The 27,650-nt window shown below is 36.5% G+C and overlaps 1 protein-coding gene across 3 annotated transcripts in view; it reads left to right on the forward strand.

Annotated features, from left to right (window-relative positions):
* Positions 1 to 27,650, forward strand: part of ERCC6 (ERCC excision repair 6, chromatin remodeling factor) — a 102,711-nt gene that overhangs the window by 24,006 nt on the left and 51,055 nt on the right. For all 3 annotated transcript variants that reach the window (XM_072627450.1, XM_072627455.1, XM_072627462.1), the window contains one exon: positions 5,286 to 6,006. In XM_072627450.1, the coding sequence (XP_072483551.1) occupies positions 5,286 to 6,006 (721 nt within the window). The remainder of the gene's footprint in view (positions 1 to 5,285; positions 6,007 to 27,650) is intronic.

A 27,650-nucleotide genomic window follows, 5' to 3' on the forward strand; every position in this document is an offset into this window, starting at 1 on the left:
TAGAGGACTTTGAATCATTCATATTGAGGAAAGGACCAGATCTGTAGAGAAAATTTGACTTCCCAAAACAAGAATCAAGAGAAGCATGAAAAGATAAACAGGAAAGAAAAATCATAAAAGACTCTCTAAAGCTGAACTGTTTACATTACAACATGGAAAGAAAATATAACTCTTGAATCTTTCTTTTCTCAGTATTTGGGTAGATGGAGAGATTGTACGTACACACGCACACATACACAGACACACATACACACGTATAGATAGAGAGTACAAGGTGTGTTGAATCAGAAGAGATGATATCCACACAAAAAAATAAAATAAAATAAAAATTAAGGGGTGAAGGAGGAAAATATCAGGAAGAGAAAGGGAGAAATGGAATGGGGCAGGCTATAACTCATAAAAGAGATAAGAAAAACCTTGTTCAATGGAAGAGAACAGGGAGAAGGGGAGAGGAAAATGTAAAGCTACTCTCTCCACATGTGGCTAAAGGAGGGAATAACATGCTCACTAAATTTGATATGAAAATTTATATCACACCACAGGAAAGTAGGAGAGGAGTCGACAAGTGGGGTGAGGGGAATGTTAGAAGGGAAGGCAAATGGGAGAAGGGAGTCACTAGAAATAAAGACTTTTGAGAAGGGGCAAGGTCAATTGTGGGGGAAAAAATAAGGGGGATAGAGTAGGACAGAGAGCAATATAATTAGTATTACACAAGATGATGATTATGGAAGTCTGCAAAACAACACATATTTAGTCCATATTAAATTGCTTGCCTTCTCAGTGGGGCTGGGGGAGGGGGGAGAGGGAGAGAAGTTGGAATTCAAAGTATTAGCAACGAATGTTGAGAATTTTTATTGCATATAATTGGGAAACAAGAAATACAGGGAATGGGGTATAGAAATTTATCTTGCCCTACAAGAAAAGAGAGAAGATGGGGATAAGGGAAGGGTGGGGTGTGATAGAAGGGAGGGTACTTGAGGGAAGGAGTAATCAGAATGCAAGGTATTAGGAAGCGGGGGGCGGGGAGGGAGTGATGGGGAGAAAAATTGGGCATGTTACAAAGTGAGGCAAAACCAATTAGTATGAAAACAATTGACTGAATTAATTACTGAGACTAAATCAATGACATCTTTAGTTTGGGGAAAAGAATTTTAGTCTAAATTTCCTAGGGGAAGGTAACCTTGGGTAAAATTTGGCATTGATGGAAAAGTTAAGGTTTTAATGGTAAATATGATTTTATGATTGCTATGTAATCAGGAACTAGAACATGTATAGAAAGGCATGTGAGCCACTTAAGACTTGCCTCAAAAGATGTTCCTTAGCCAAAGTGAAACTATAATCATATTTGAAACCTGGTTATTGGAACTTGCCATTTTTAGATGCTATGGGACTGTTAAAGTGACTGTTCTTCTGAGTCTAACTCCATGTTTGGATAGCAAGAAAGGTGGTCTGAACCTCCAGTCCATGATGCCAGTAAACAGGTGCGATGCTGGTATGAACTGCAAAAGATGATCTCATGGGAAGGGTGGGAGAGTGGCTGTTCATCTTGGGCTGAGGTAGGATTCTCCTGACTCAGTTTTCCCACTGACACTTGGCAGACCTTAAGCCTGACTGAATGCAAGTGGACAATCTAATCCTGCCTGGAATTGACTTGAAGTTGGGGAGATATTGTATACTTGCAATGTCCCTACTCTTGGTGGCAATTTCCTACATTCAAAAGGTTTGTAAGCTTAATACCGGATCTGTTAAGTTTTAGATTGTTGGTAGGGGAACATCTGAGGTTAAGTCTAAAATTAAGCTATTAGGCAGAGGACTTTAGACCAACAACAATAAGTTAGGATCCTTTAATTCTTAATAATACTGTGGAGACAATTAGGTCAAGAGCTTGTGGAGTTAGCAACGTAAATATTATTTGTGTCTCAGTTGGTTAATGTTTAAAAAAAAATTCTTCTGTCGTCCATATTGTAAATGCTTTAAAAAGAAGTATCACCTGACCAAAAGTTTGAATTGTTTATCAGTTATAAACTGTGTTAAAAATGAAAAATAAAAAAATTAAAAAAGAAAAAAAGAAATGGGGTCTTTATCACAGATAATAGTTGCAAAAATTCTTTCCCAATTTTCTTCTTCCCTCCTAATCTTGGTTGCATTGGGTTTGTTTGTGCAAAAACTTTTCAATTTAATGTAATCAAAATTATCCATTTTGCACTTCATAATGTTCTTTATCTCATTTGGTCATAAATTTCTCCATTCTCCATAAATTTGACAAATACACTATTCCTTGCTCCCCTAATTTGTTTATAGTATCAATCTTTATACCTAGACCATGTATCCATTTGGACTTTATTCTTGTGTATGGTATCAGGCATTGGTCTATGCCCAGTTTCTGCCACAGTGTTATCCAGTTTTCCCAGCAATTTTAGTCAATAGTGTCTGCATTTCCCAGCTCCTGGGAGAAGACATTCTTCATTCCCCTGCCATGTGGTGGGGTATGGCCTCCTTTGATTGGTAGCAGGAACAGGCCCAAACTGCCCACATGGGACACTCTCTCTTTCCCAGTATAGACCATACAGGGTAAAGTCAATAGTGAGTTGTTATCCCAGAAGCTGGAGTCCTTGGTTTATCAAATAGTAGACTGCTGTATTTATTGACTACTGTGTCTTCAGTACCTGACCTATTCCACTGGTCTATCCCTCTGTTCCTTAGCCAGTACCAAGTGGTTTTGATGATTTGTGCTTTATAATGCAATTTGAGATCTGGTAGGGGTAGGCCACCTTCTCTAACATTTCTTTTCATTAGTTTTGTTGATATTCTGGACCTTTTGTTCTTCCAGATGAATTTTGATATTATTTTTTCTAGATCTAGAAAATAATTATCTGGTAGTTTGATTGGTATGGCACTGAATAGGCAAATTAATTTAGGTAGAATTGTCATTTTTATTATATTAGCTCGTCCTACCCACAAACAACTGATGTTTTTCTGCTTACTTAGATCTGACTTTATTTGCGCAAAAAGTGTTTTGTAATTGTGTTCATCTAGTCCCTGGGTATGTTTTGCCATGTAGACTCCCAGATATTTTGTAGCTGTAGCTTTAAATGGGGTTTTTCTTTCTATCTCTTGCTGTTTGGCTTTGTTAGTAACATATAGAAATGCAGATGATTTGTCTGGATTTATTTTGTAACCTGCAGCTTTGCTAAAGTCTGTCCCTAATTTTCAGTCCTTCATCTATTGTCCCCTTCTCTTGCCACCAAATGTATTAATATCTCCCTCTTCAGTTCTTTTCCTTTAACAGCCAAATTGCTAGAAAAAGCTATCTATCAGTTGCCTTTAAGTTTTCATTTGCTTCTGAATGCCTTTTAGTCTAGCTTCCAGTCTGAAATTGATCTCTTCAAGCACAATAATGATTTCTCTCTGTTATTAAATGCAGTGGCATTTTCTTAGTTTTCATCCTTCTTTGCAAGTTTTAGAACTGTCTGCCACCATTCCTTCTGGATTTCTTCTCTTAAGCTTCTGTGACACTGTTCTGTCATGGTTGCTTTCCTATAATGTTGATTGTTCTCAGTCTCCTTCAGAGACTCAGTATCCAAACTCTGTGTCCCCCTTGCATGATGAGCTTTTTGTCTCTGTCCTAAGCTGTTTTTTGGTTTGGGCTAGACTCATACCACCCTCCTGGTAGTTTAGATATGAGGAATGAAATGAGATTCTTGTAGGTCATTTGGTCAGCAAACATTTACCATAGCAGGGAAAGGATGTTGACAAAGATATGAAATGCAGACACTGAAATTTAACTTAACTTTGTTTTAAACTCCCCTATCTCTGAGTTGCCTCTGGTGGTCCACCAACTAAACATCAGACATTGGAACTTCTCCAGGCTGTTTGTAGTTAGGTGACTAGGAAGTCTTGAGCCCAAGCCTAGAATTAGGAGGCAGTTAGGTGGCGCAGTGGATAGAACACTGGACCCAGAGTCAGTAAGACCTGAGTTCAAATTTGGCCTTGCTGATTGTATACTCCTGAGAAAGTCACTTAACCTCTGTTTGCCTCAGTTTCTTTAGCTTTAAGTGGGAATTATAATAGCACCTATTTCACAGTGTTATTGTGAAGATCAAATGGGATAACATTGTGAAATGTTTTGTGCGCTACCTGGTAGATAGTAGATACTTAATACTTAATACTTGTTTCTTCCTCTCCTTCTTTTCCCCCCAGCCATTTAATTCTTAAAGATGGTTCAGTACCACTTTTAAGGAAAAACTAGCCTAATTTGGGTTGGCTAATGTTTGGGTGTTGCTCCTACCATGTGGCCCTGCTTCTCTTTTTTTCTCTATATTCTTTTTCTTGGTCATCACATTAACTCCCCTGGATTTAGTTACATTCTCTGTTCAGATGACTTTAAGATCTCCTTGGCTGTCTCTCATCACTCTTGAGCTTTAAGATCCTATTTCCAGCTGTTAGGTGGACACTTCCACCTGGATGTGTCATAAGTATCTCATTCAGTATGTGTAAAGCAAAATTCATTATCTTTCCCCCTAAACCCATCTCTTCTTCTCATTTCCATATTTTTGTTAAGGCCACCATCATTCTTCCAGATACCCAGGTACACAACCTAAAAATTTTCCTTGATATACTCTTGCTCCCCCATCTATTCTAATTACCAAGTCTTGCTGACTTCATCTCCTCAACAATTCTTGAATTCATCCTCTTCTCTTTCTTTACACCAAAACCACCGTAGACTGGGCTCTCATTACTTCTTGCTTGGGCTATTACAGTAGCCTCCTGATGGGTCTCTACTTTTGGTCTTTCCCTTTCCTAGTCCATCATTCACACATCTGCCAAATTAATCTTCCCTAAGTACAAGTCTGTCATTCCTGTGCTCAGGATGCTTCAGTAGCTCCCTCTTGCTTTTAAGGTAAAAACCAAAACTGTGGCGTTCAAAGTCATTTATAGTCTGGTATCCGCTTATTTTTTTTTTTTATTTTTAATTTATGGGATAAAGCAAACATTTCCATAACATAGTATAATTTAAAAAAGATTGCAGATGAAACTGCAAATCTATTATATACTACTTGCTATTCTTTTTAAATATTATAATAAAGTTGTCATGTAAATTATTTTTCCTTTTTCCTCCCTTGCCTACCTCCCCCTGCTCTAGAGATGTCTGCCATTTTTGCCACAAATGATAACTTTTATTTATTTGAATTGTTTTCTGTCCTGTTCCAAGACTGATACTAATAATATTTAGACATGGAGCATTTTATGCCAGACACAAATGAATTTTTTCTCTAATCTTTCAGAACCTGGACCATCTTCTCTTGGGAGTATGCTCATGCCAATTCAGGAAACTGAATGGGAAGAGCTCATTCGAACTGGTCAGATGACCCCTTTTGGCACACGGATTCCTCAGAATCAAAAGAAAAGGCCTAGAAAATTAATGCTTAATGAAGCATCAGGATTTGAAAAATATTTGGCAGATCAGGCAAAATTATCATTTGAAAAGAAGAAGCTATGCTTACAGAAAAAAAAGAAGAAAATTAAGACTTCAGTGGCTTCAAATGTGATCTCAACTTCAGATAAAAAAGAAAAGAACCAGACCAATGGGAAGCAGTTGAAAACAGATAAGCGTTTGAAAAAACATATCAAGAAACTTCAGAGGAGGGCTGTTCAGTTCCAGGGTAAAGTAGGATTTCTAAAGGAAAAAAAACCATTGGAACCAAAGAAGCCCAAATATGATCAAGGAGATGAAAGTGAAGATTCAGAGTATATACCTGATGATGAACCTCTCTTCACTGAAGAGGAGGAGGAAGAGGAAGAACAGGCACTCCATGCTACAAATAAGCGTAATCATAAGCTAAAATTATTATCCAAGGACAGAAAGCAGCAGAATAAAATTCCAGTAGAGGAAATTGATGATGACTGTCTTCCCAGCTCTGGAGAAGAAGGATCCATAGGAAGAAATGGCAAAATCAAGAGATGCCGAGATGATGGAGATGAAGATTATTATAAACAACGGTTAAGGTTAGTCATTAAGTTGGGTTAGAAGGAATCATTTAGGGGCTAAAAAATGTTGGATTTTACAGTCAGTTTCTGCATTAAGAATAACAGTAATGATAACTAACATTTGAAGGGTTGGAGAGTGCTTTATAGACATCATTTGAGTCTCATGACAACTGTGGAGTGGTTATTTACAGGTATTATAAGCTTCATTTTACAGATGAGGAAACAGTCTTAGTGACATTAAGTGTTTGCCCGTTATTATTGAAGTTAGTATTAGAGGCAGGACTTTTGAATCCTAATCTTCCTGATTTCAAGTCTAGCATTGTCCATTATACCACATTGCCTCATGATGTAGATTATTTCTTTTTGCATTGCTGTATTTGAAAATTGAATGCTTCAAGTTTATGAAAAATTAAGAACTCTAGGTATTAGTTAATTTAATATCCTGCTTATAATAGAGTACTGGTTTTGTAATTAGAAGACCCTGAGTTCTATCTTGGGTCCTGGTTATTTACTAGCTACCTAATGATGAGCAAGTTGTTTAATATCCATGCCCCAGTTTCCTCATCTGTAAAATGGGAGTCATACTATTTGCATACTCAAATATCTGCAGTTATTATGCATTATACTTGGAGATTAGACCTCAGGCAACAGCCACTATCCTGAACACATCTGAAAAGAAGGACGTAGTTTCTGAATCTCTGATCTAGTTGTTAGAATAGTAGCACACTAAAATTTCTCCACTTTATTTTGGTGTACTTCTGTGGGGTGGCTTGTTGTGATAGAAGAAATGACATTTGGCAGCCTGTTAGCAAGGAATAGGAAAGCAAAATGACTATTACATTTGGTCACAGGGTCACAGACCTAGAACTTGAAGAATGCTTACAGATCATTTTACCAGGCTCCTCATCTTCTAGTTGAGGAAAGTGATGGTAAGGACAAAAACCCTGAGTTACCAAGAAAAAATTTGAAGGAATATACTCATTTTGGAAAAAAAAGTTATAAAAATGGACGAAATACTGATTATGGCTCTTAAAGAGGTAATAGATTTCTGGTTTCTGATTCATTTATGGAGAGTTTCTCATAAGTGAGGTATTGCTAGGGTTTAATTTTAAAGAAGTTACCTATTGAATTATGAAGAACTCTTAATTCTGAAAATATACTTAGAAAATACAGAATATGTGTATTGAATTTTTTTTCTTTATGGTTTTTTCATTTTCTCTTTCAGAAAGAACTTTCTTTGATTTCAAAGTAATTTGGTTAGCTTGTATAGATACGGTTAAATGGAACATTGGCATGCTTATTCAGTACTTTAAAGTTGCATGAAATCAGTGTTTTAAGTAAAAAGTTTCCAAGCAAACAAAATTTACCTTGTCACTGGCCTGACTAAATCATAATGATGATGATGATGATGATGATGACGACAATGGTAATAACCTAAATTTTATGTGACTGATAGCTTAAGTTTTATGTGGTACTTTATAGTTCACAAAGTTCTGCTTAATTAGTTCAATGTTCCTTATCTTTCATCTAAAGACCTGTGTCAAATTTAAATACCTATTTTATTGATACTTTAAACCAAGTACAGTATAACTTTTTCAGTTATCTGAAAATGACCATTAAAATGACTTATGATATAAACTGAAATCTGTCTTTTCATCCCTGTTTCCAGTCTTTTTGCTATTATCTTTGAAGTATCCTGTTTTTTCACCACTGAGAGCCTCCTATGTCAGTAATCATCTTTCTTATTCAACTGTAGTCTCTCCACAGCTACTGGATTCAGTGCAACAAACATTTAAATGCCTACTGTAATGCCTACTGTGTACAGAGCACTGTGTATAGTAGATGCTATATAAATCAATTAGTAAACATTTATTGAGCACCTACTAAGTGCTGGGGCAAATACAGTCCCTGATCTCTAGAAGTTGACAATCTAACGAGGAAGACAACTTGCAAACAAATATGTACAAAGCAAGCAATTTGTAGAATAAATAGGAAGTAGTTAATTGAAGGAAGGCACTGGAATCCAGAGAGAATGGGGAAGGCTACCTGTAGAAGAAGATTGGGTTTTAGTTGGTACTTAAAGGAAACGTGGGAGGTTAGTAGTTGGAGCAGAGGAAGGAAAGTGTTCCTGGCATGGAGGTCAGCCAAAGAAAATGCCTGGAGTTGAGAGCTGCAATGTGTTATTTGTAGAACAGCAGGAAGGTCGGTGTCATGGGATTGAAGAATAGATGTTGGAAAGTAGTTTAAAAAGCCTGTAAAAGTAGGAGGGGATTAGCCTATAAAGAGCTTTGAATGCCAAATAGATCATTTGGTATTTGCTCCTAGAGAGCAATAGGAAGCCACTGAACTTTATTGAGTACTAGAGGTGACATGATTGAGCCTGTACTTTAGGAAAATCACTTTAGTGGCCGAAGGGAGGAGGATGGATTGGAGTGAGGAGAACCTTGAAGCAGGCAGACCCGTCAACGGGCTGTCGCAGTCGTCCAAGTGTGAGGTGATGAGGGCCTGTACCAGAGTGCTGGCAGTGTCAGAGGAGAGAAAGGAATGTATTTGAGAGATATTATAAAGGTGAATTTGACAGGCTTTGGGAACAGATTGGATGTGGTTATGAGAGAGGTTAGGTGTCCGGGAAGACCATTAGGTTGTGAGCCTGAGGACTGGTAGGATGGTCTTGCCCTCTGTTGTAATAGGGAGAGGTAGGAGAGTAGGGAGGGCTAGGGAGAGAGATGAGTTCTAATTTGGATGTATTGAGTTTAAGGTGTCTTCTGGACATCCAGTTTGAGATGTCTGAAAGGCCAGTTGGAGATTCAAGATTGGAGTTGAGCAGAGATTAGGTCAGGAAAACTAGATTACGGAATCATTAGCATAGAGATGGTAATTAAATCCATGGCAGCTGATGAGATCATTAAGTTAAGTAGTATAGAGGGAGAAGAAAAGAGGACCTAGGACATATAACCTTGAAGGACACCTACAGTTTGAGGGGCTTTGACTGAAGCCAGGGCAACAATAGGAGTGTTGCTTCCTTTGACCATGTTATTGATGTGACTTGTACCTGTGAGGGCATTTGATGGTGATGGGAGAACTGTGTAGATTCTGATTTTGCAGGTAGCATGGCGGGGCAGCACATGGGAGGAAAGATGGAGTAGATGTTGCATCTTCATATGGAAGCAGTGGCTTGGAGGACTATTTGGCCTCTGATTCCAGAGAGGGCAATGGCATCGACACTGAATCCTTTCTTCTTGGTGGTTATCATTACCCATCTACCTGGGCCACTGTTTTTCTCCCAGCTAAACAGTTGAAAACTATATAAACTGTGGAACTCAGTGCTGGTCTGCAGCCTGTAGAACAGAGAAAGGGATCTAGGCCGTTCCTTGGACAAAATGCAAGTTATCTGTGTATCAGATAACTCAGATGAGTATCAGATGCTCCCCTTCAGCCTGAAGACATGTGTACATCTATCCTAAATAAAACCTTTCCTTGACTTGACATTTGCTCAAGCTTTCTCTTTCCCTGCACTGGCAGTTCTGAATTAAAAGTCATTTTTCATTCTGCTTTCACCTTATTTCATCCACTTTTTCCTCAGCTTTTTGCAGTATGGGTCCATCACTAATTCTAATGGCCTTTTATCTGTTCTTATCATCTTGATTTCTTTGAGGAATTTGACCCAGTGAATTACTCTAAGCCTAAATGCCTCCTACTCTACTTCTTGATATCCTTAGCTCCCTTGGCTTCTGTGACACTACACTCAGGATTCTTATTCGGTTCCTCTGATCACTCTTTTTTGATTTCTTTTGGTGGCTCTTTATTTTCTTATGTAGGTTATAGTTGACCCTTCTCTTTGCCCTGTCCAGTCTAATCAGTTGCCATGTTCTGTGCTTTCCACCACTATATCTACCATGATTCAACCTATTGTCATTTCTCACCCAGATATTCCTAATAGTTTTTTCTTTCTCTAGTCTGTCTTCTTTCCAGTCTATCATTCATATTGGTGTCTCAGAAGTCTTGCCAAGATGTCTTCCTAGTATCTCTTTCCTATTCCAAAACCTTTGCTGACTTTCTATAGCTTTCTGGGCAGCCAATGATAGAAGACTGGGCTTTGAATCAGGAAAGTCTCAGATTAAACCCTGCCTCAGATGGTTATTAGCTGTGTCCTCGGGAAAGTCTCTTTAAGCTCTCTCAGTCTCAGCTTTCTCATCTTATGGGAATAACAGCAGTAACTACTTCCCGGAGTGGTTGTGAAGATCAGGTGAGTTAACATGTAAACCTTAAAGCATTGTATAAATGTTTACACAATTAAATCTATGCTTCCTATTCTTTGCTTCAGAGTTGTTAGCAATCTGATTTCAGTGTAACTTAGACTGTTCCTCACCATGTGTTGTATAGTCTAGTTAAGCATGGCTACTGTTTGCCCCTCTCTCTCATCTCCATGCAACGACTCCCTTTCCTGTCTTGCCATCCTCATCTGTTGACATTTTCTCCCTTCAAGGGCCCATTTCCTTCATGAAGACTTCCCTGATACCAACCTCCTCTCCTTGGTTGATTTCTATTTCAAATTTTATGTAGTACTTTGATTGAACCTCTCTTTACACTTACTCTTCTCTCCCTCGCATCCTAGTTATTTATGTTTCTTTACTTCTCCAGTTAGATTGAGAGCAGTTGTATCTAATACTTGAGAGTATAATATATTTCTTTGTGGACCTAGTATCTACTACAATCCCTTTTCACATAGTAGCAGTTTTATAAGTTATTATTCAGTGCATATTGAATTGGGTTATAGACTTTGGAAAGAGTATCATTACCTTTTTGTACAAGCATGCTTTTGTGTTCTGAAGCTTGTGACGTAAAACAGGCTCGTGCTGTACTATAAGTCCTTCTTTAGTAGAAGCGTTTGTGGTTGAGTTATGGAATATTGCTCAGATATGAATAAGCAATGTAAATATTTGTGTATGGTATCAATGGAGTCCTACTTGCCTTACTAAATTAATTTTCAAAAATTAAATCATCATTTTGATTAAATTTCAGTGTTTCAAGGTTCTATGATTTCGTCTCTGTGGGTATTCATACAGTTTTGGCATTTTAGGATCTGCCGGAACTTGCTCCTTATACATGCCTGTGATAACTCAGAATCACCCTCATTCCATGAGGCAGCAGAGTAGGTCTTTTGTAAAGAAAACTTTTTAATATGCTTGCCTAAGTTCAGTGAAGTAGATTTTGTTCTTAATGTTAAAATTGTAAAGCAAAATGATCAGCCATATCCTAGACTAATTTTTTTTTGTTAAAGTTAAAGTAATATCTTAAATGAATTTCAGAAATTCCAGTAACTTCAATTGCCACCAAAACATTCCTTGTCTTAAAATTTCACAGCTATGGTTATTATGGGCATTAACTCCAGTTGTCCATAGCAAAATGTTTACACTAGCACCCCTAGACACTTTTCAGTTTGGGAGATGCAATAAGAAAATAAAATATTCAGAATTGAGAAGTCTATTAAGAACATTTCAGAAATTTCATTCACTTTTATTTATGCTTTGTTTCATGTAATTTTTCAGTTTTTATGTAAATAGCTGTTGAAATTATAGCAGTATTCCCTTAGGTGAGGAAAAAAGACCTTTAGGATTACTTAGCTTAGCAATGGTTTGGTGATAAATAATCAGTATGAAGCCACACATTTTGAAACACAGAAAATGAGTTTTTTTCCTTAAATAAAATTTAGAAATATATATCTAAAAAAGCGAGTTTCATCAAGCTAGAGGGAAAATGTGCTTATAGCCTTATTTGGTTATCATGCCAAACAATATAAATATAAAATCAAGATTGCTTAGTGGACTTGAAGATCAAATATTCCATTTTGTTATTTCAATTTATATGTGAAGAAAAAATAAAAATGAACAGTTGTGTTCCTTTTTCATGCCATTTCTATTCATTCCTTAATTAATAAACAAGGTCATATTGGTTCTTATTCATTTTGACTTTTCATCTTGACTACTTGAATGCATCTTTTAACACAAGTAGTTTTTAGGGTTCCTGGAAAACTCAGGTGAAGCCCTTGACATCAGAGAATTTAGATTTTGACATATATGCATATAAATCCCTTACTTAAAAACTTAAATGTTGAGATCAATTGTATTTGTCTCAAATATTGATTTTTTCATTGAGAGAAATAGATTGCTTATCCTGAGAAGTGCATTGGTACACTAATTCCTTAGGTTTTCTGAAAATTCTGCTTTGTTGCTACTCTTTGATTCAACAGCTGATGAGGGAAACAGTTTCTCTTTTTTAATCTGTTTTAGACTATTGTTGCTACTTTGACATGAGTATAGGGTTTGAATAAGAAAAATTGATACCATACCTCTGAGTCTTTCACATTTATTCATTAATCCTGTGCATTATTCTGGAATCTTGCCATCCCACTATGCCCAGCTGACTCTATCATAAATCCTGGAGATGGATTTATGGAACTAAAACTCTGTGTATGTTTATTTTAAAAAAAAAAAAAAGGAGCACTCATGCTACTAAAGATAGGTGATTTTCAGTAGTAACCATAGAGCAGTTCTTAAGTCAATTTTAGTAGCTTCTGGTTTACTAGAGGTGTTGTAGTTGGGACAGTTGGGCTTTCATGGTACCTGAGTGCAACTTTCAGATATTAAGGGACTGTTCTGTATTGTTCTGCCAGCTGGGACTGCTCATTTTCTCCCATCTCTCACCTCTCTACTGCTTCCCCTTCACTAGGTTTTTAGCACTTTTCTGGGCAAGAAGAGTTGACAAAGATCTAGATTGTAGGACTGAAAGATCACAGTTTAATTTTCTCTCATAGGTAGGGTTAAAGTTGTTATTTTTAGTTCATTTTAAACATAAATCCCCAAACCTCAAATTTATGTTTGACTTTGATTTCTGTATTCGTTTCTCAGTACGGCCTTTTAAATATAGGTTGCCTGCTTTTCTTTTGTGACTGTAATAAACTATAATAAACACATTCATGTAACCTTTGTCTATCAAAGTGTCTGGTTTTTGTAGACAAAGCTTGTACATCAAGGTGGTCCTTTTAATATTAAATATTTATGTATTGCAAAACATACGGTAGAAAATCAGTTGAATGATGAATATAGAACAGAATTTTCTTGAGAAAGTGTGATGAATACATTCTTTAAAAAATTTTTTAATTAAAAAATATTTTTCCCTTTCACTTTCCCTCCTCATTCAGAATAAAAAGAGAGTCTCTTATAACAAAAATGCGTAGTAAAGCAAAACAAATTTTCTTACTGACCCTGCCTAAAAAAATTTTTTTATTTTGAGACTGGGTCTCCTTATCTCACTAGACAGGGAGTTCAGTGACCACTATGCCAACCCCATTGCTTATCAGCACAGACCTCTTCTGTTTCTGATCTGGACTGGTCTGCCCATCATAGGCAGTTTGGTGTGTCCCCACCCTTGGGAGATCTCTCAGCCTCGGCCTTTCCAGTAGTAGGGAATAGAGGAGAACACCCCCATACCTGACACTCAAAATGTATTGATGAATGTATTTTTGGTCCATAGAAGTGCACAAAGGTTTGCATATGTAATAGAATTAATTTTTGTCATATACATAATACAACGGTGTAAAATTTTACTTTTATTTTTATAATGGTATTGGAGGATGAGATTAACCCAATTTTTTAGACTGTCCCATATCAAGCATTCACTGTGTGGTATTTAGTTTTGAATAGACTTGCCAGCTTTGGTATACTCCTGCCCTTGGTTACTTTTTGTAGTGATTGTGGAAGCAGGGAGTAGTGGGGATGAAATGATACCTATGGGTTGAGAGGAAGGAGGAATTGTAGGTTTTAAGAACAAATTATCATTTTCAGACCCTGAGATTCTAGGCAAAGTGCAGTTTCCAGGTGTAATCACAAGGTGGTGCAGTGACTCAGCACATAGCTGCTGCTTAGCATCCTTGAGAGGAAAGCAACTCATACTTTGTGTGTTTTTGTGTGTGTGTGTGTGATTTTTTTTTGGGCAACACCCTGGTAATCTCAAAGCATTGACAGATCCAGTGCTAGGACGTAGAATTTGATTAACGTTGTATGTACCTCTATGTAAGCTTTAGAACACTACCGATCATAGAATATTTTTCTTGATTTCACAGTATGTCATCTTTTAAGCTATTGTATATATTTGACAAGAGCTGCTTTCAGTAATTATTGATTGCTTACTATGAGCAAACCATAATCGCGGTGTTTTGTTGTCCACTTTGTTCTAGTAGGTAGAGGTTGGGGAACCACCTCATAGCCTAGTGGGGCTGGTGATTGGGTGAGAGTTTTTCATTGTTCAGTGATCAGAATGGATAGCAGGTAGGAATCATTCCACAAGTTGGATTATATATTGTCTTTGGTAGAGAGCTCTGATCAGAGTCTGGTTCATGTTGATACAAAGCATAGAAGCAGAAGCTATTTATATGCAAGAGAAATTTGTGTAAAACAATTACTAGAGGTTGGCTTTCCCCAGACTCTGAGGCTTTTTGGGCAGTACAGTTTAGAGAGCACAGGATCATAGTTTTAGAACTGGAAGGGACCTTAGAGATCATTTAATCCATCCCCTCCATTTTACAGAAGAGGAGCTGAATCCCAAAGAGCTTCAATGACATACTCAAGGTCACGTAACTGTTTCTGTTTAGTAACCTGTCATCCCTGAGAAAAATCTTCAGGTGTTAAGTGGCTGTTCTGGCTTCACAGCAGGCTTTCATATTTTGTGTCTATATGTATCCTAATCAACACTGAACCTCTTGAGAAGGAATGTCAGGGCTTCTTTAGGAGTTATGAGTTGGGGTGGGAAGTTGTAGTGTCCCGGTGCGGGATATCAGTATTAGAGTTGTTTCATGCCTCCCATGTCATTGATTACTTTGACTTTAAATGTTCATATATCCGTACATTTGTGTGTATGTGCATGGTTATACTAGGCAGTGAGTGACAATTACCTTTTGAGAGGCACAAATTAAGTGCAATAGTAGTACAGAGGATCAGTCACTTCCAGCTGGGTTCATGAGAATATCTTTGAAGAAGAGATAACATTTGAGTCTTGGAGGAAAGATAAGATTTCTGCAGGTGAGAATGGGGAAGTGGACTTTCCCTGCAGAGAGATTGGCATGAGCAGAAGTGTGAGAAAGTGCAGTGATTCAGAGAATAATGACAATTTTAAAGGACTTATAATGAAAAAATTCTGTTCACCTCCAGACAGAACTGGTGAACTTTTTTGAATGCAGATTGAAGCAAATTGTTGTTCACTTTATTTTTCTTGCCTTTTTAGGGGACAGCATAGCTAATATGGAAATCTGTTTTGGATGATTTCATATGTATAATAGTATCATATTGCTTGCCTTCTCAATGGGTGAAGGAGGGAGAAAATTTGGTACTCAAAAATCATAAATAATTTTAAAGATCAAAAAGCAGTGACTTACATCAGGCCAGTTTGACTGGAGTGTGGGGTTCATGTGGAAGATGGGGTAGGTTAGAACCTGCTTGTGGAGGACCTTGAATTTGGGCTTCATTCATTAGTGATGGGAAGCCAGTAGAGGGACATGTGTGTGTGTGTGTGTGTGTGTATGTGACACATAAAGGGTTGCTTGAGAGCAATTCATTTGACTTCTTGTAGCTAGGTCACTTTAGAAAGGCATGCTTTAGAGAGAGCAGTTCACAGGTGTTGTGATAGTTTGGTAGCACAGTCTGAGAGCTGGAAGGGACCTTAGTGGCCAAGTGCATGTGAAAGGAGTCCTCATGATTACATACTCCTCTAGAGGTCATCCAGCCTGTGCTTGAAGACCTCCATAGCAAACCAAACCACTTTAGGACAGCTCTGATTGGTGTGAAATTTGTCCTGCTATTAGCCCTGAATTAGCCTCTTGGCAGCTTCCACCCATTGCTCTTCCGTGTGACAGCCCTTTAAATTCTTGAACACAGCTGTCATAGTTCAGAAATAAGGCTTGAGTTAGAAAAGAACAGATTCAGAGATCATCAAAGGTCTGTTATAATGAAGAAGACATAAAACTGAAAGTTTTTCTGAGAATAAAAAATAATTAATAAGTGCTAGGAATAGCTAGGTGGCCCAGTGGATGAAGTGCTGGACCTGGAGTCAGGAACACTCATCTTCCTGAGTTCAAATCTGGGTTCAGACACTTATTAGCTGTGTGACCCTGGGCAGGTCACTTAACCCTGTTTGCCTCAGTTACCTCCTCTGTAAAATGAGTTGGAGAAGGAAAGAGTTGGACATGACTGAAATGACTTAAGAACAACAAGGACTTGGTTACCACTCTATTACACTATTGAATCCAGGGCTGAAATGAAAAAATGAGTGTAAAATACTTTGCACACCTTAAAGCATTATAGAAATGTCTATTATTAGAATTGTTTTTGTTGTTATTCTACGGTCACTAGGCCTTCAGTCTGGGGATGACTTTGTTCTCTGAGCCTTCTACTATACTCCTGAGTTTAAGTAAGGTTTCTGTAGCAAAGAGGGAGGAGCATGCAGCGTAGGTGTGTGGGAGAGGGAAAGGAAATGTATGCACATACTTTTGAGTTTAATCTCTATTGTTAATATACTTTCTTAAATCTAGAAGTCAATAACACAATAAATTAAGTCCTGATTTGAAGCGATTGCTAATTTCCAAAGTGTAAGTACTCACGCTGAAAATTAAAATTTTGTTGGAGCTATATTTCACATAACCTTGATTGTAGTGATAATATTTTTAAAAGCTTCTAATTGCCTAAATTAATCTTACTTTATTATAAGTCTGTAATTCTGCATTGACAAAAAGAAATTAAAACATCAACCCGAATAAGTTGTTTTTTAACTCAAAGTTCACACAGAACCTTCAGTGGCAGCTTCTTCGTATAAACTTCTTTTTGTTTTTGGAAACTATCTAATCTGCCTTTTGAGTTATCATGATTAATATTAATCACAAAGATTAATATCCTGTATTGCATAATCATATGATTTTAATAAAATCTTTAAAATGTTTATCTCTAGCAGTCTTCATGTGATGAGGGAATGTAATAGGATAATGAAGAAGCAGTAGCCAATTTATATGAATTTAGGAGACTACATTTGCCTCAGTCAATCTGATTATGTCTTTTTAAATCAAAGACTCCATTTAGTTTTATAATTCCTGACTTCCCTACTCGTTTTAAAACAAATTGATCTTTAGAAACTTGGATATAGCAAATTTTCTAAGACTAAATTTAGCCAAAAAGATACAAACAAATTAAAAAGGTGGCACTTGTCTGTGCCACCAATTTCTGGTAAAATTCATTTTTGTCCAAAGAAATTCTATTACCTTAATATTTTTGTGCTTTTGGGCAATTGTATTTTAAAGATAGAAAAAAAGGATTCATATTCCCATAAGGATATTTTCTTAGAGAGCAGGTTGACTGTTCTTTTAAATGACAAAGCTAAGACACAAATGAAGACTGATTCTGGTTCGCTCTATGAACACACCTTTCATTCTAAGCTCAAGTGCATAATTGTCTGCATCAGTCTTAATTTACTGTGTAAGGTCTATGCTACTATCTATGTGTATTTCATCTGCTAGTATGTACCAATTAAACCCACCCAGATAGACCATAAAAAGGCAGATAAGAAAAATAAAACATTGAGTATCTCAATTTAGTAAATTAGAATAATCTTTAAGGGATTCTTAGCTGTCTGAAATAGAAAACATATTATACTACAGAAATTCAGACTATATTAAATACCCAGCTTGGTGCCTGAATATATTTTTTAAAAATCAAATTGTGCTCATTACTGTGCTTCTTGTTGTAGGGTTTCTTTCTTGGGCATTGCAATAAGTGGAAAATTAGCTTGCTATCTAAATGGAATACTAGATTAAGAATGATTTAGCTGCATGATGTATAGCTTTTTTCATAACCAATGCAGATTTAAACTGCTCTTGAGTCAGTGATCCTTGACAACATAAAAGTAAAGCTATGTAGTAGTAAGATTATCAAATAGCTTGCTATATGAACTGATTGACTCTTTGAAGACTATATGTTCATTTTTATTGATTTATTATTTAAGTATATTGATAATATGTTTGCACTTTGGTTGATATATAATAAAGTAGATGATTTTTCTGTAGCTTGTTATAAATTATTGTATGCATTGATTAATCTTGTATTAAGTATCTTCTTAGTGAGTGCATAGATAGTAAGCCCTTAATAAATGCTTTATGTGCCAGACACTTTGCTAAGAATTGGGGATACAAATGTAAGCAAGGCAGGTAGTGTCTGCCTTCAAAGAACTTGCATTCTAATAGGGGAACACACTACATAAAGGGAAACTGGAAAGTGGGATAGTGTAGAGATGGTTGGGAAGAGGCACGGAGGACTGGTACTAAGCAACACAAAGTGAAGGCTTGCCTATTAAGAACTTGAGATTCCCAAGGGTGAAGCCCAAGATTCTGATGGAGGTAGGGAAGAAGATCCTAAAACTAACTGTTTTTCTGAAAATGTTTACATTTCTAGTGAAGGTTAAATTGCAAACAGATATTTGAAGATGACCAAATCTGATTTGAGATTTTCAAAGTACTGTATTTTACAAAGATGATATGCTTTGGCAATTAAAAGAGGTAGTTACCTTTTAAGCAGTGAGAAAGTGGGTGGGTGGTTTGGAATTTTTAGAATTTGAAAAATACTTTAAAATTAATATTTGGTAAGAACTATTTATTGAGTATAAAACTTAAAATTTGACAGATTCCCACACTTGGCACTGATCAAAATCATGTCATTCTTACTTGAAGAATTCCAAATAGTTTTGACTGGTTTAGTCAATAAGTAACTGGTTTAGTGACAAAAGCACTGGATTGGATTCAGAGAACTTAGCTTTGCTACTTAATAATTATTTGACCGATTTTTTTTCCTCATAAAAAAATTCTTTGTAATGTAGGACATTTCTCTGAGATGAGGGAAAGGCACAGCTGGAAATTTGGCTATGTTAAAAAAGATAAATAAAAATTTATTTGAAAAAACAAAATAATGTCAATTAAAATCTTCACTATCTTCTTCAGATATTCTTGAGGGAGCTAATTTGTTGATGAATTCTGACCCATTAATCTTTTTTCCTGTCATATATTTGAAGACTTCTTGCCAATCATTTTTTTAAAAAATTTTCATTTAAAACCTTTGAAATTTTTCCGAAAAGGGTGGAGGAGGGAGATGGAACAAACATTTATTATCTCCCATGAGCTAGACACTGTGCTGAGGGCTGTATAAATATTATCTCACTTGAGTAGTGTTTAATTTGTGGGTATAAAGCATCTCTCCTGAGTAAGACATAATAACTTATCTAAAAATGGATAAATATAAATCATTTTACCTCTTTTGGTCTCACTTTCCTCTTCTGTATGATGAGGGAATTGGATTAGATGGACTCCAAAGTTCTTTTCATGTCTAAACCTATGATCCTATGATCTTTAAGGTGCTTGAAACGTGTTTTTATGAAAATCATGTTAAATTCATGTGATCAAATATTTGGAAAAATAGCTATTTATCAAGTAAATGTCAGAATGTTAATGTTACAGGTAGGAATAATGAAATAACCATTAGCTATGTATGACCTTTTCATTTTAATGATCTCTTGTTCTCAAATAAGGTGAATTTTCTTTAAGCTAGATTATGGTTCCTTTTTTTTCTTTTAAGTGATAAAACAAACCTACATGTTAATATATTACCAGTAGTTGTGGGGGTAATTAACAATTATTGCTATTGCTTTTACGTATATACACACAATAGAAGGAGCTATCTTTCCTGGGGAGACTAAAATTTGATTACTTATTCTTTAGCTTTTATCATATATAGGATAAGATTAGACATTGGTTTCTTATATAAATAATTGTCCAGTTTGCCATTCACTTTATGAATTAAAAGCTGCTGAGCTTTATTGTTCCTATGCATCTTTGGTTTTAAATGCTAGTATGAAAAAGTAGAATTATTTTCTTCTAAACTTGAAAAGTAATATAAATTGAAAATGAATGTTGCCAAATTATAAAGACTGAGCTTACTCCAAAGAAAAGGCATAGAAAATATGAGAAGACACTTCCTCCCACTCCTATTCAGAGGTAGGAGATGAGTATACAGAGGTGGAACCTTGTATATATTGTCAGATTTTTTTTTTATCCATTGATTGGCTGGGTTTTTTTTCCTACTTGAAAAATTCTTTATTGCATATGATGACTCTCTGGGCCAGGAGACGACACCGTCCTGATTTTCAAAACAGGGAAGAAAACAGTCTGAGCATTTTAGGATAGTAGTATGACTGTGAGTGCTGGCAAAAGTCTGTCATGGGTCATTGAAGAGTTGGTTAGTTAACATTTAGAAGAGGAGATAGTGATTATAAAGAACCAGAATGGATTAATCAAAAACAAGTTGTGTAAAATGGGGAGGGAGGGGTAAGAGGAGGAAAAAAACAAGTAATGGATAATGTTGAATTTAATAAGAAAAGAAACTTTATGTAATGAATATGTGCAGTTTTATGTTCAATCCTTTTTTAATTTTCCATATTGTATATGGAAATGTCTTCTTTGGTGTCTAAATACCTTATAAAAATTACTAAAAGAACAGGTTATATCAGACTTAACATTATTACCTTACCTTGGACGGGGCTGTTAAGTGCTGAATCTGGAGTTAGGAAGACCTGTGTTCAAATCCAGTCTCAGATATTAACTGTATGACCGTGGGCAGGTCATTTAACCCTTGTTTGCCTTAATCCACCGTAGAGGGAAGTGGCAAATCATTCCAGTATCTTTGCCAAGAAAACTCCATGGCCAGTATTGGCATCCATGGGGTCACGAAGAGTCAGACATGATTGGACAACAACAATTAGACCAGTAGATTAGCGGAATACTGTAGAAATAGTTTACCTGAATTTTAGTAAACTGGTTGATAATGTATCCCATCCTATTCTTGTGAGAAGGAGGAAGAGAAATTGATTCTGTGATAATACAGCTAAGTGAAATCAGTCCAGAACTGGAGGAGTGGTGAGACTTAGGAGTCAAGTGAACTTTAAAGAAGTCCAATATTAGCACAGATGAGGCTAGGAGGAATAGTTAATTCGCTGGATGACAGGAGCCCAAAAGATCTTGACAGGTTAATGTGCTGGGCTGAAACTAATTAGATAACATTCAGCAGGGATAAACACAAAATCTTATGCTTACATTTTAAAAATCAGCTTCATAAGAACCTCATGAGTAAGGCATAGTTCATAGTTTGAAAAAAAGTTTGGGCATTTTAACAGACTACAAACTCCATATGCATCATCAGTGTAATATGGCATCCAAAAACCTAATTAGTCTGGGGCTACTTTGAGAGTCAGGAATGTTTCCTTCCTCTTCCTCTTTGTTCTTCAGAGAACTTCCAGGAATAAGGAGCTAAGAGTTCCTCTCCACTGGCCAAATCATATCTGGAGCTTTGTGTTTGGTTCTGGTGCCTCCGCCAAGGATGGGTGTTGATAGATAGGAGAGAATCCATAGGAAGACAAGTGGCATGGTGAAGGGCCTTGAGTCCTTGCTGTGTGAGGATTGGCTGAAGGACCTGCTTGTAGATTCTGAAAAATAAAAGACGCAGAGGGACGTGGCAGGCATTTTCATGTGTTAGGGGATTTGACTCCAGAGAACAGAGCCAAGAGCAGTAGATGGAAAGTAAGGCATGTTGAGGCATGACGTCAGGAAAAGCTTCAAACCCAGAAGGTTTGTCTTGGTAGGACCTCAGGACCTGACTACTTCTTCCTGAGAATCTTGGCCCTATGAGTATATCACAGTAGAGATTCTACCCAAGTATGAGGTGTACTACTACATAGCCAGTTGGGCCCCATCCAGCTCCGACATTTTGTGCTTCTGTAATTTTTGATGCAAAAGTTCTTTTAAAAATTGTACTTCACTGCTTTAGAGGTCAATGTGTGTATTCTTTTAACCCTCTTTAGCAATAAACCAATGATAAAAAAAAATTAATCACCTAGCGTGTGTAAGCATGAAACAATTCTTGCCCTTGAGAGGCTTACAATCTCTTCAGACAAGACAAATCAGCAGGTCACAGTTAATGCAAGCTGGTAGATCGCAAAGTTCAGTGTAGTGTGCATTATAAAATGTCCCTAGTCCCATTTAATGCTAGCCAAAACTCAGTTAATGTGATATGTTGGAGCCATTTGAGGATTTTCTACACTTGTCTGCTGTTGCATGTGGATATATGTATATTGTGCTGATGAGGATGCAGCAGCTAGATATCCTTCCTAGTGTCTTGAAGAAAATAACAGAAAAAGGTAGATACTTCTAGTGCAAAATTGAATAAGATGACTACTTCTGGGGATTCATTATTTGCACTAACTAGTCTCTACAAAGTAGGTCCAAGGCAGTGTGACTTATAGCTGGCGTTCTAATAATGCCTTTTTACATTTAGCTAAGAGAGGTCATTATGATATGAGAAGCCTTTCTGACTTGGTTGAACCTGTCAGAACTTGGTCTGGACTAGAATAGTCTTTGAGAAAAGTTATCTGTACAACACAATTATTGTTGAAGGTAGGACTTCAGTTGAGTCTTAGTATTTGTTAGTGGGGCTGTGAGCAGCATAACTATTTTGCAAAACTATTTGGAATTGTGGGAAAAAATGTCTAAATTGCTTGTCCTCTGATGCAGTGATACTATTAAGGGCATATTTCCTAAGGTCGGTCAAAAACAGAGGGAAGAGGATTCTAGCCAAGAAGGCTACCTAATTGGAAAACAGATTGTCCGCTTTCCACATATCTTGCTCCAGCAAGATTATGACGTCTAGACCAGTAGCACTTTTTAAAAATTAACTTTCTCTTTAAAAAAAAAAAAGCCCTAATCAAACTTTTCTTTTGCATGACATCCTTAATGTAAAATGGTATAAAGCTTGTACAGGGTTTTTTTTGTTTTTGTTTTTGAACCAAAAGGCAGGATAGAACATAGCAAAAGGTATACTAGAAGTGAAATAGATTACCAAACTGTCAGTGTACATTTTATAAGTGCTGTTTGAAAATGTTTGTGCATTAGAGCTGGGACCACTGCTGTTATATTTCCTTGCCTTCTTTGTTTCTTTCTTCCCCCCTCTTGTTATGCTTATGTAACTGAGCATGTACCAAACAGTGGAAAAATGGCTGCAAAATGAAGCCCTTAGCTTTTGCTCCAGCCCCTTTAACTCTGCACTGACAAAATGCCTCACCACTGTACAATTGCAAGAAACTACTTGTGCAGTTAAACTGTTTTTGCCATATGTTGATTTCTTTGGTGTTAGTATTTTGTCCCTTGGTTAGTTACTTGTTTGTGATGAACTGTTTTTGCAAAACTAGTCAGGGGCCTAGTATCTTTGGGAAACTAAGGAATGTGCTCTCTGTTCATATCAAATTTTTTGTCTTGATCAGTATTTTAATTTCATTGCTAAGTTTCCTTGTAGAAGGATGCCAATAGATTTGGAGGGTGGGCTGAATATGAAAGTAGTCTGTGTAGTTAGAAAAGCTGCCAGTGAACAACATGCCTGCTTCATTTTATTTGGTTGCAGCTGTGACTATTATGTGATTTTTTTCTTTTATTTAACATGGGGGTGGAAAGATTTTTTTTAAAGGGTTTTTTCCCTTTTAATTTAAACAAAATGTATCTGAGCCTGCTTAAGTTACTGATTCATTATATTAACTGCCCTGTTGTTTCTTGGATAAAGTAACTTAATTGAGACATTTCCTAATGCCATTTCCACTTTTTTGGCCACTAGACAATCTGGATTCTGATCCTGGCTTTGGTATGCTCCCTCTGTGCATGTAGGCAACTTATTGAACCACCCTAATCCTGTTTCCTCCAATATAAAGATGCTTATACAGTTATGCATAATTCTACAGTGGTTTTATATATGTAGAAATTTGTTATTGTAAAATTTTAAAATTAAGATAATGATCTAGTTTGCATTACTCAGAGAGGAATCTTTTCTGGCATAGTGATATTTTGGTATAATTCATAATTTATGGAATGCTGTTTTATGAATGAAGTAATGAATGAATAGAGCATTTATTAAGTGCTTACTGTGTTCAAGGCTCCATGCTAAATGCTGAGATGTAAGCCCCAGCTCTCAAGCAGTTCACATTGAAACGATAGAGCCAACTCATGGAAGGCTTTAGCTGCAAGTTGGATGCAAAGCCCCTGTGGTCCTTGGAGTACAGTGGCAGTACAGTGTCTTATTTCCTTTGATAAAATCATATCAGTTTCTGAGGTTGAGACGTTTCCGTGTGCTGAGAATTTTGGTGATAAGATTTTTCTTTTCTGAGTTTTCAGTAGATATGACTGTAGCACTTGCAGGAGCACTTTGTTGCCAGGCTGCGCTTGACAGTTGGTTTTCTGGATGATGGTGGAGGACACTGGGCTACAAATATTACTATTCCTAAGACTCTTGTATTAAGGGGCCTAGGCTGTCTGAAATAAAGTTTCTAGGAATCACATGGGAGTTAAGGAGAAAAAATTAAAACTAACTAGCAAATTTTTTTGAACTATGTACTAGATGATAACTCTGAAGGATATAAATAAATATAAGGTCCCTTACTACAGTCTTATTAGCCTAACAAGAAAAGTATGGTAGCTGAGCCATGGGTCAGTAGTTCAGAGGAGTTTGTCAAACTTTATTGTTTGACTGTTTCTTTTGAATACTGCTTATGCAGAGGCTGATACTTTGTGAGGAAGTGTAAAGGACAGGTGTGACTTTATAGTTACAAGATATTGTGGCTTTGGGATTCAGGTGGTTCCTCACTGTCTTACACTTTGTATGTTTAGATGTGTTCTCCCTCTGTTGTGTGTATTTTCCCCAGGGCAGTCTTGTATGTCAGGCCTTGTTGCTCAGCTGCCAAGATATGAGGCACAGAAAACACTTGGAGGACATGACCATGATGAATCTTTGTTTTTAATGTTTGTTAATGTTTTTCCTCTATAAATCACTGTCACTTTTCCCTCAAATAGAGTTGTCCATTGTAGCAAAAAACAGGCAAAACAGACAGTTGACCTTGTCTGACACAGTATGTAACATTCTTATACATCATCTTTCAACTTTCTACTGAGAAAAGACAATTTTGTTAGTCCTCTGTAATCAGTATTAGTCATGACATTAATTTGAATCATAAGGTCATCTAAAGATGTTTTTATGGTCATTGTGGCCTCTTGGTTCTGCTTTTCTGACTGCATCAGTTCATATACGTCTACTCATGTTTCTCTGAACTCATAGTCACTGTTTCTTGTGGTACAATAATATTTCATTACATTAGTTTAAAAGTTTTTTTCACCTATTTTCCAGTCTACGTTAACTTCGATGTGTTGTTTTCAAAATTATCCTGGTTATCTGTACTTCCTTCTGAATTTCTTTCTAGACTCTTCTGTGTTTTTAAAAAATGTTTTTATTTCATTAAATATTTCCCAAGTACATATACAAAATTTTTTTACATTCATTTTTGAAATTTTGAGTTCCAAATGCTCTCTTACATCTTTCTCCCACCCATTGAGAAGGCAAACAATTCAATATTGATTATACATATGAAGTCATGCAAAATATATTGCCATATTAGCTATGTTGCAAAAGAAAAAACACAAAATCAAGAAAAATAAAGTAAAAAAAGAATGTTTCAGTCTCACTCAGAGTTAATTAGTTCTATCTCTGGAAGTAGATAGTATTTTTCATCATGGATTCTTTTGAATTGTCTTGCATTGTTATCTTGATCAGAGTAGTGAAGTCTTTCACAGTTAATGACCCTTATAGTATTGTCATTAGTGTATAATGTTCTCCTGGTTCTATTCACTTCAGTTTCCATCCATTCATATAAGTCTTCCCAGCTGTAAATTTTTAAAAAGATTACAAGGGCCCTTTTATTTTTTGACATCATTATTGCTCAGCCCTATTCTCCTCAACCTCCAGCCGTTAGAAACCAAGAGAAAGAAGAGGAAAAAAGAAAGGGAGGAGGAAAAAAGCCAAAAGACTTTGCAACAAATAAGCTCAGTCAAGCAAAACAAATTGAGCCATCATGTACAAAAAATATATTTTCCTGCATCTTTTATCCATCACTTCTCTGTCAGGAGGTGGACTTTATCATATATCCTTTGGAAATGTTTCATTGTTACCATACTTGTATAAATTCTTCTATTCTGCTCATTTTGCATCAGTTCATACAATGAAATTATCTTTTGTCATATCTTACAACATTGAATTTATGTACTACAGTTTGTTTGGATACTCCTTGGATGTCTAAGAGACAGTCTAGGGGCAGCTAGGTGATGCAGTGGATAGAGCACCAGTGCAGGAGTCAGGAGGACCTGAGTTCAAATCTCACCTCAGATACTTGACACTCACTAGCTGTGTGACCTTGGGCAAGTCACTTAACCCCAGTTGCCTCATCCTGGGTCATCTCCAGTCATTCCAATCACTGACTATCTGGTCCACTGGATTCAGATGGTTCTGGAGGAGAAGTGAGGCTGGTGACCTGCACAGCCCTCCCTAACTCAAAACAAAGTCAAGTGCAATTCATGTCATCATTTCTCTGATGTCATGGTCGTCTTCAGCAACAAAGGATGAACACACAAGAGACAGTCTAAGCACCTTCCTTAGATTTTAGTTTTCCCTTCAATTCTTTAGGTCAGGAAGTTGTTTTGCTTGTAACTCTTCACTCCCAATATTATATGATGTTTCCTATCCCTGCTTGTTTTCCTGTTGAGTTTGATTTATTTCTGTACCAAACTGTTCAGTCCTCTTGTCCATTTCAGATAAGAGTAAAGTTCATCTGATGCCTACTCTTTAGCATTTCCTCTGTTTATATGTTTTTCTTTTCACACAACCTAATATTGAGAAATATCAGGTTTCTGCCCCTTCTTCCTTCTACTCTGATGTGTACTTTCTTTTACTCTTCTCAAACTCTTCAAACAGAACTAGTCTACTTTCAGCTCATTTGTTTTTGTTGCTTAACTCCCTCGGTACCCTTTGATGACATTAAGGTTCTGAAGGGGTGCTTGTTTCTTCTCCCTATTACATTATCCACATTACATAAACTCATTCCAATTGTTCAAATAAATTTATCTCTTGTTACTCAGTACAGTACCTGGGACACAGTAGTCACCTCATAAATGTTTATTGATTAATTGATTGATCTTGAGTTTGTATTTCACAGTTGCTACTCAGCTCTCACTTTTTCACCAGAAATGCTTAAAAGTCCTCTATTTCATTAAATGTATATTCTCTCTCCCCCTCCCCCTGTTAAGGATTGTCTTCATCTTTTACAGTATAAGTTATTCTTACTTGTAAGCCTTTATCTTTTGCCTTTTGGTTTCTGTTTGATCTGTTATAGGATTCAGAGAACCCATCTCTTATGTAAGGATAAGGATTACAACTTTCTACTTCTTCTTTGGGGAGGGGGGTGGATAGAGGGAAAATCACTAGATTTGCAATAATTTTTCACACCAACATGATGTTTTCTTTGAATTACTTGTTTTTTCTAGCTTTACTTCCTGAATTGGGACTGTGTACTTGGGCCAGATTTTGCCTCCTTTTCGAGTGCGGTGGCCAGCCCTTCTTGGTCTCACATTTAGCCAGTTAAAAAAAAAAATTTTTATATATATATATATATATATATATATATTTCTTTTAATCTCTCTTTAAGAAGTAGTAAACATGGAA

Source organism: Notamacropus eugenii, chromosome 1 (genome assembly GCF_028372415.1).
Source record: "Notamacropus eugenii isolate mMacEug1 chromosome 1, mMacEug1.pri_v2, whole genome shotgun sequence".
NCBI classification, from domain to species: Eukaryota; Metazoa; Chordata; class Mammalia; order Diprotodontia; family Macropodidae; genus Notamacropus; species Notamacropus eugenii.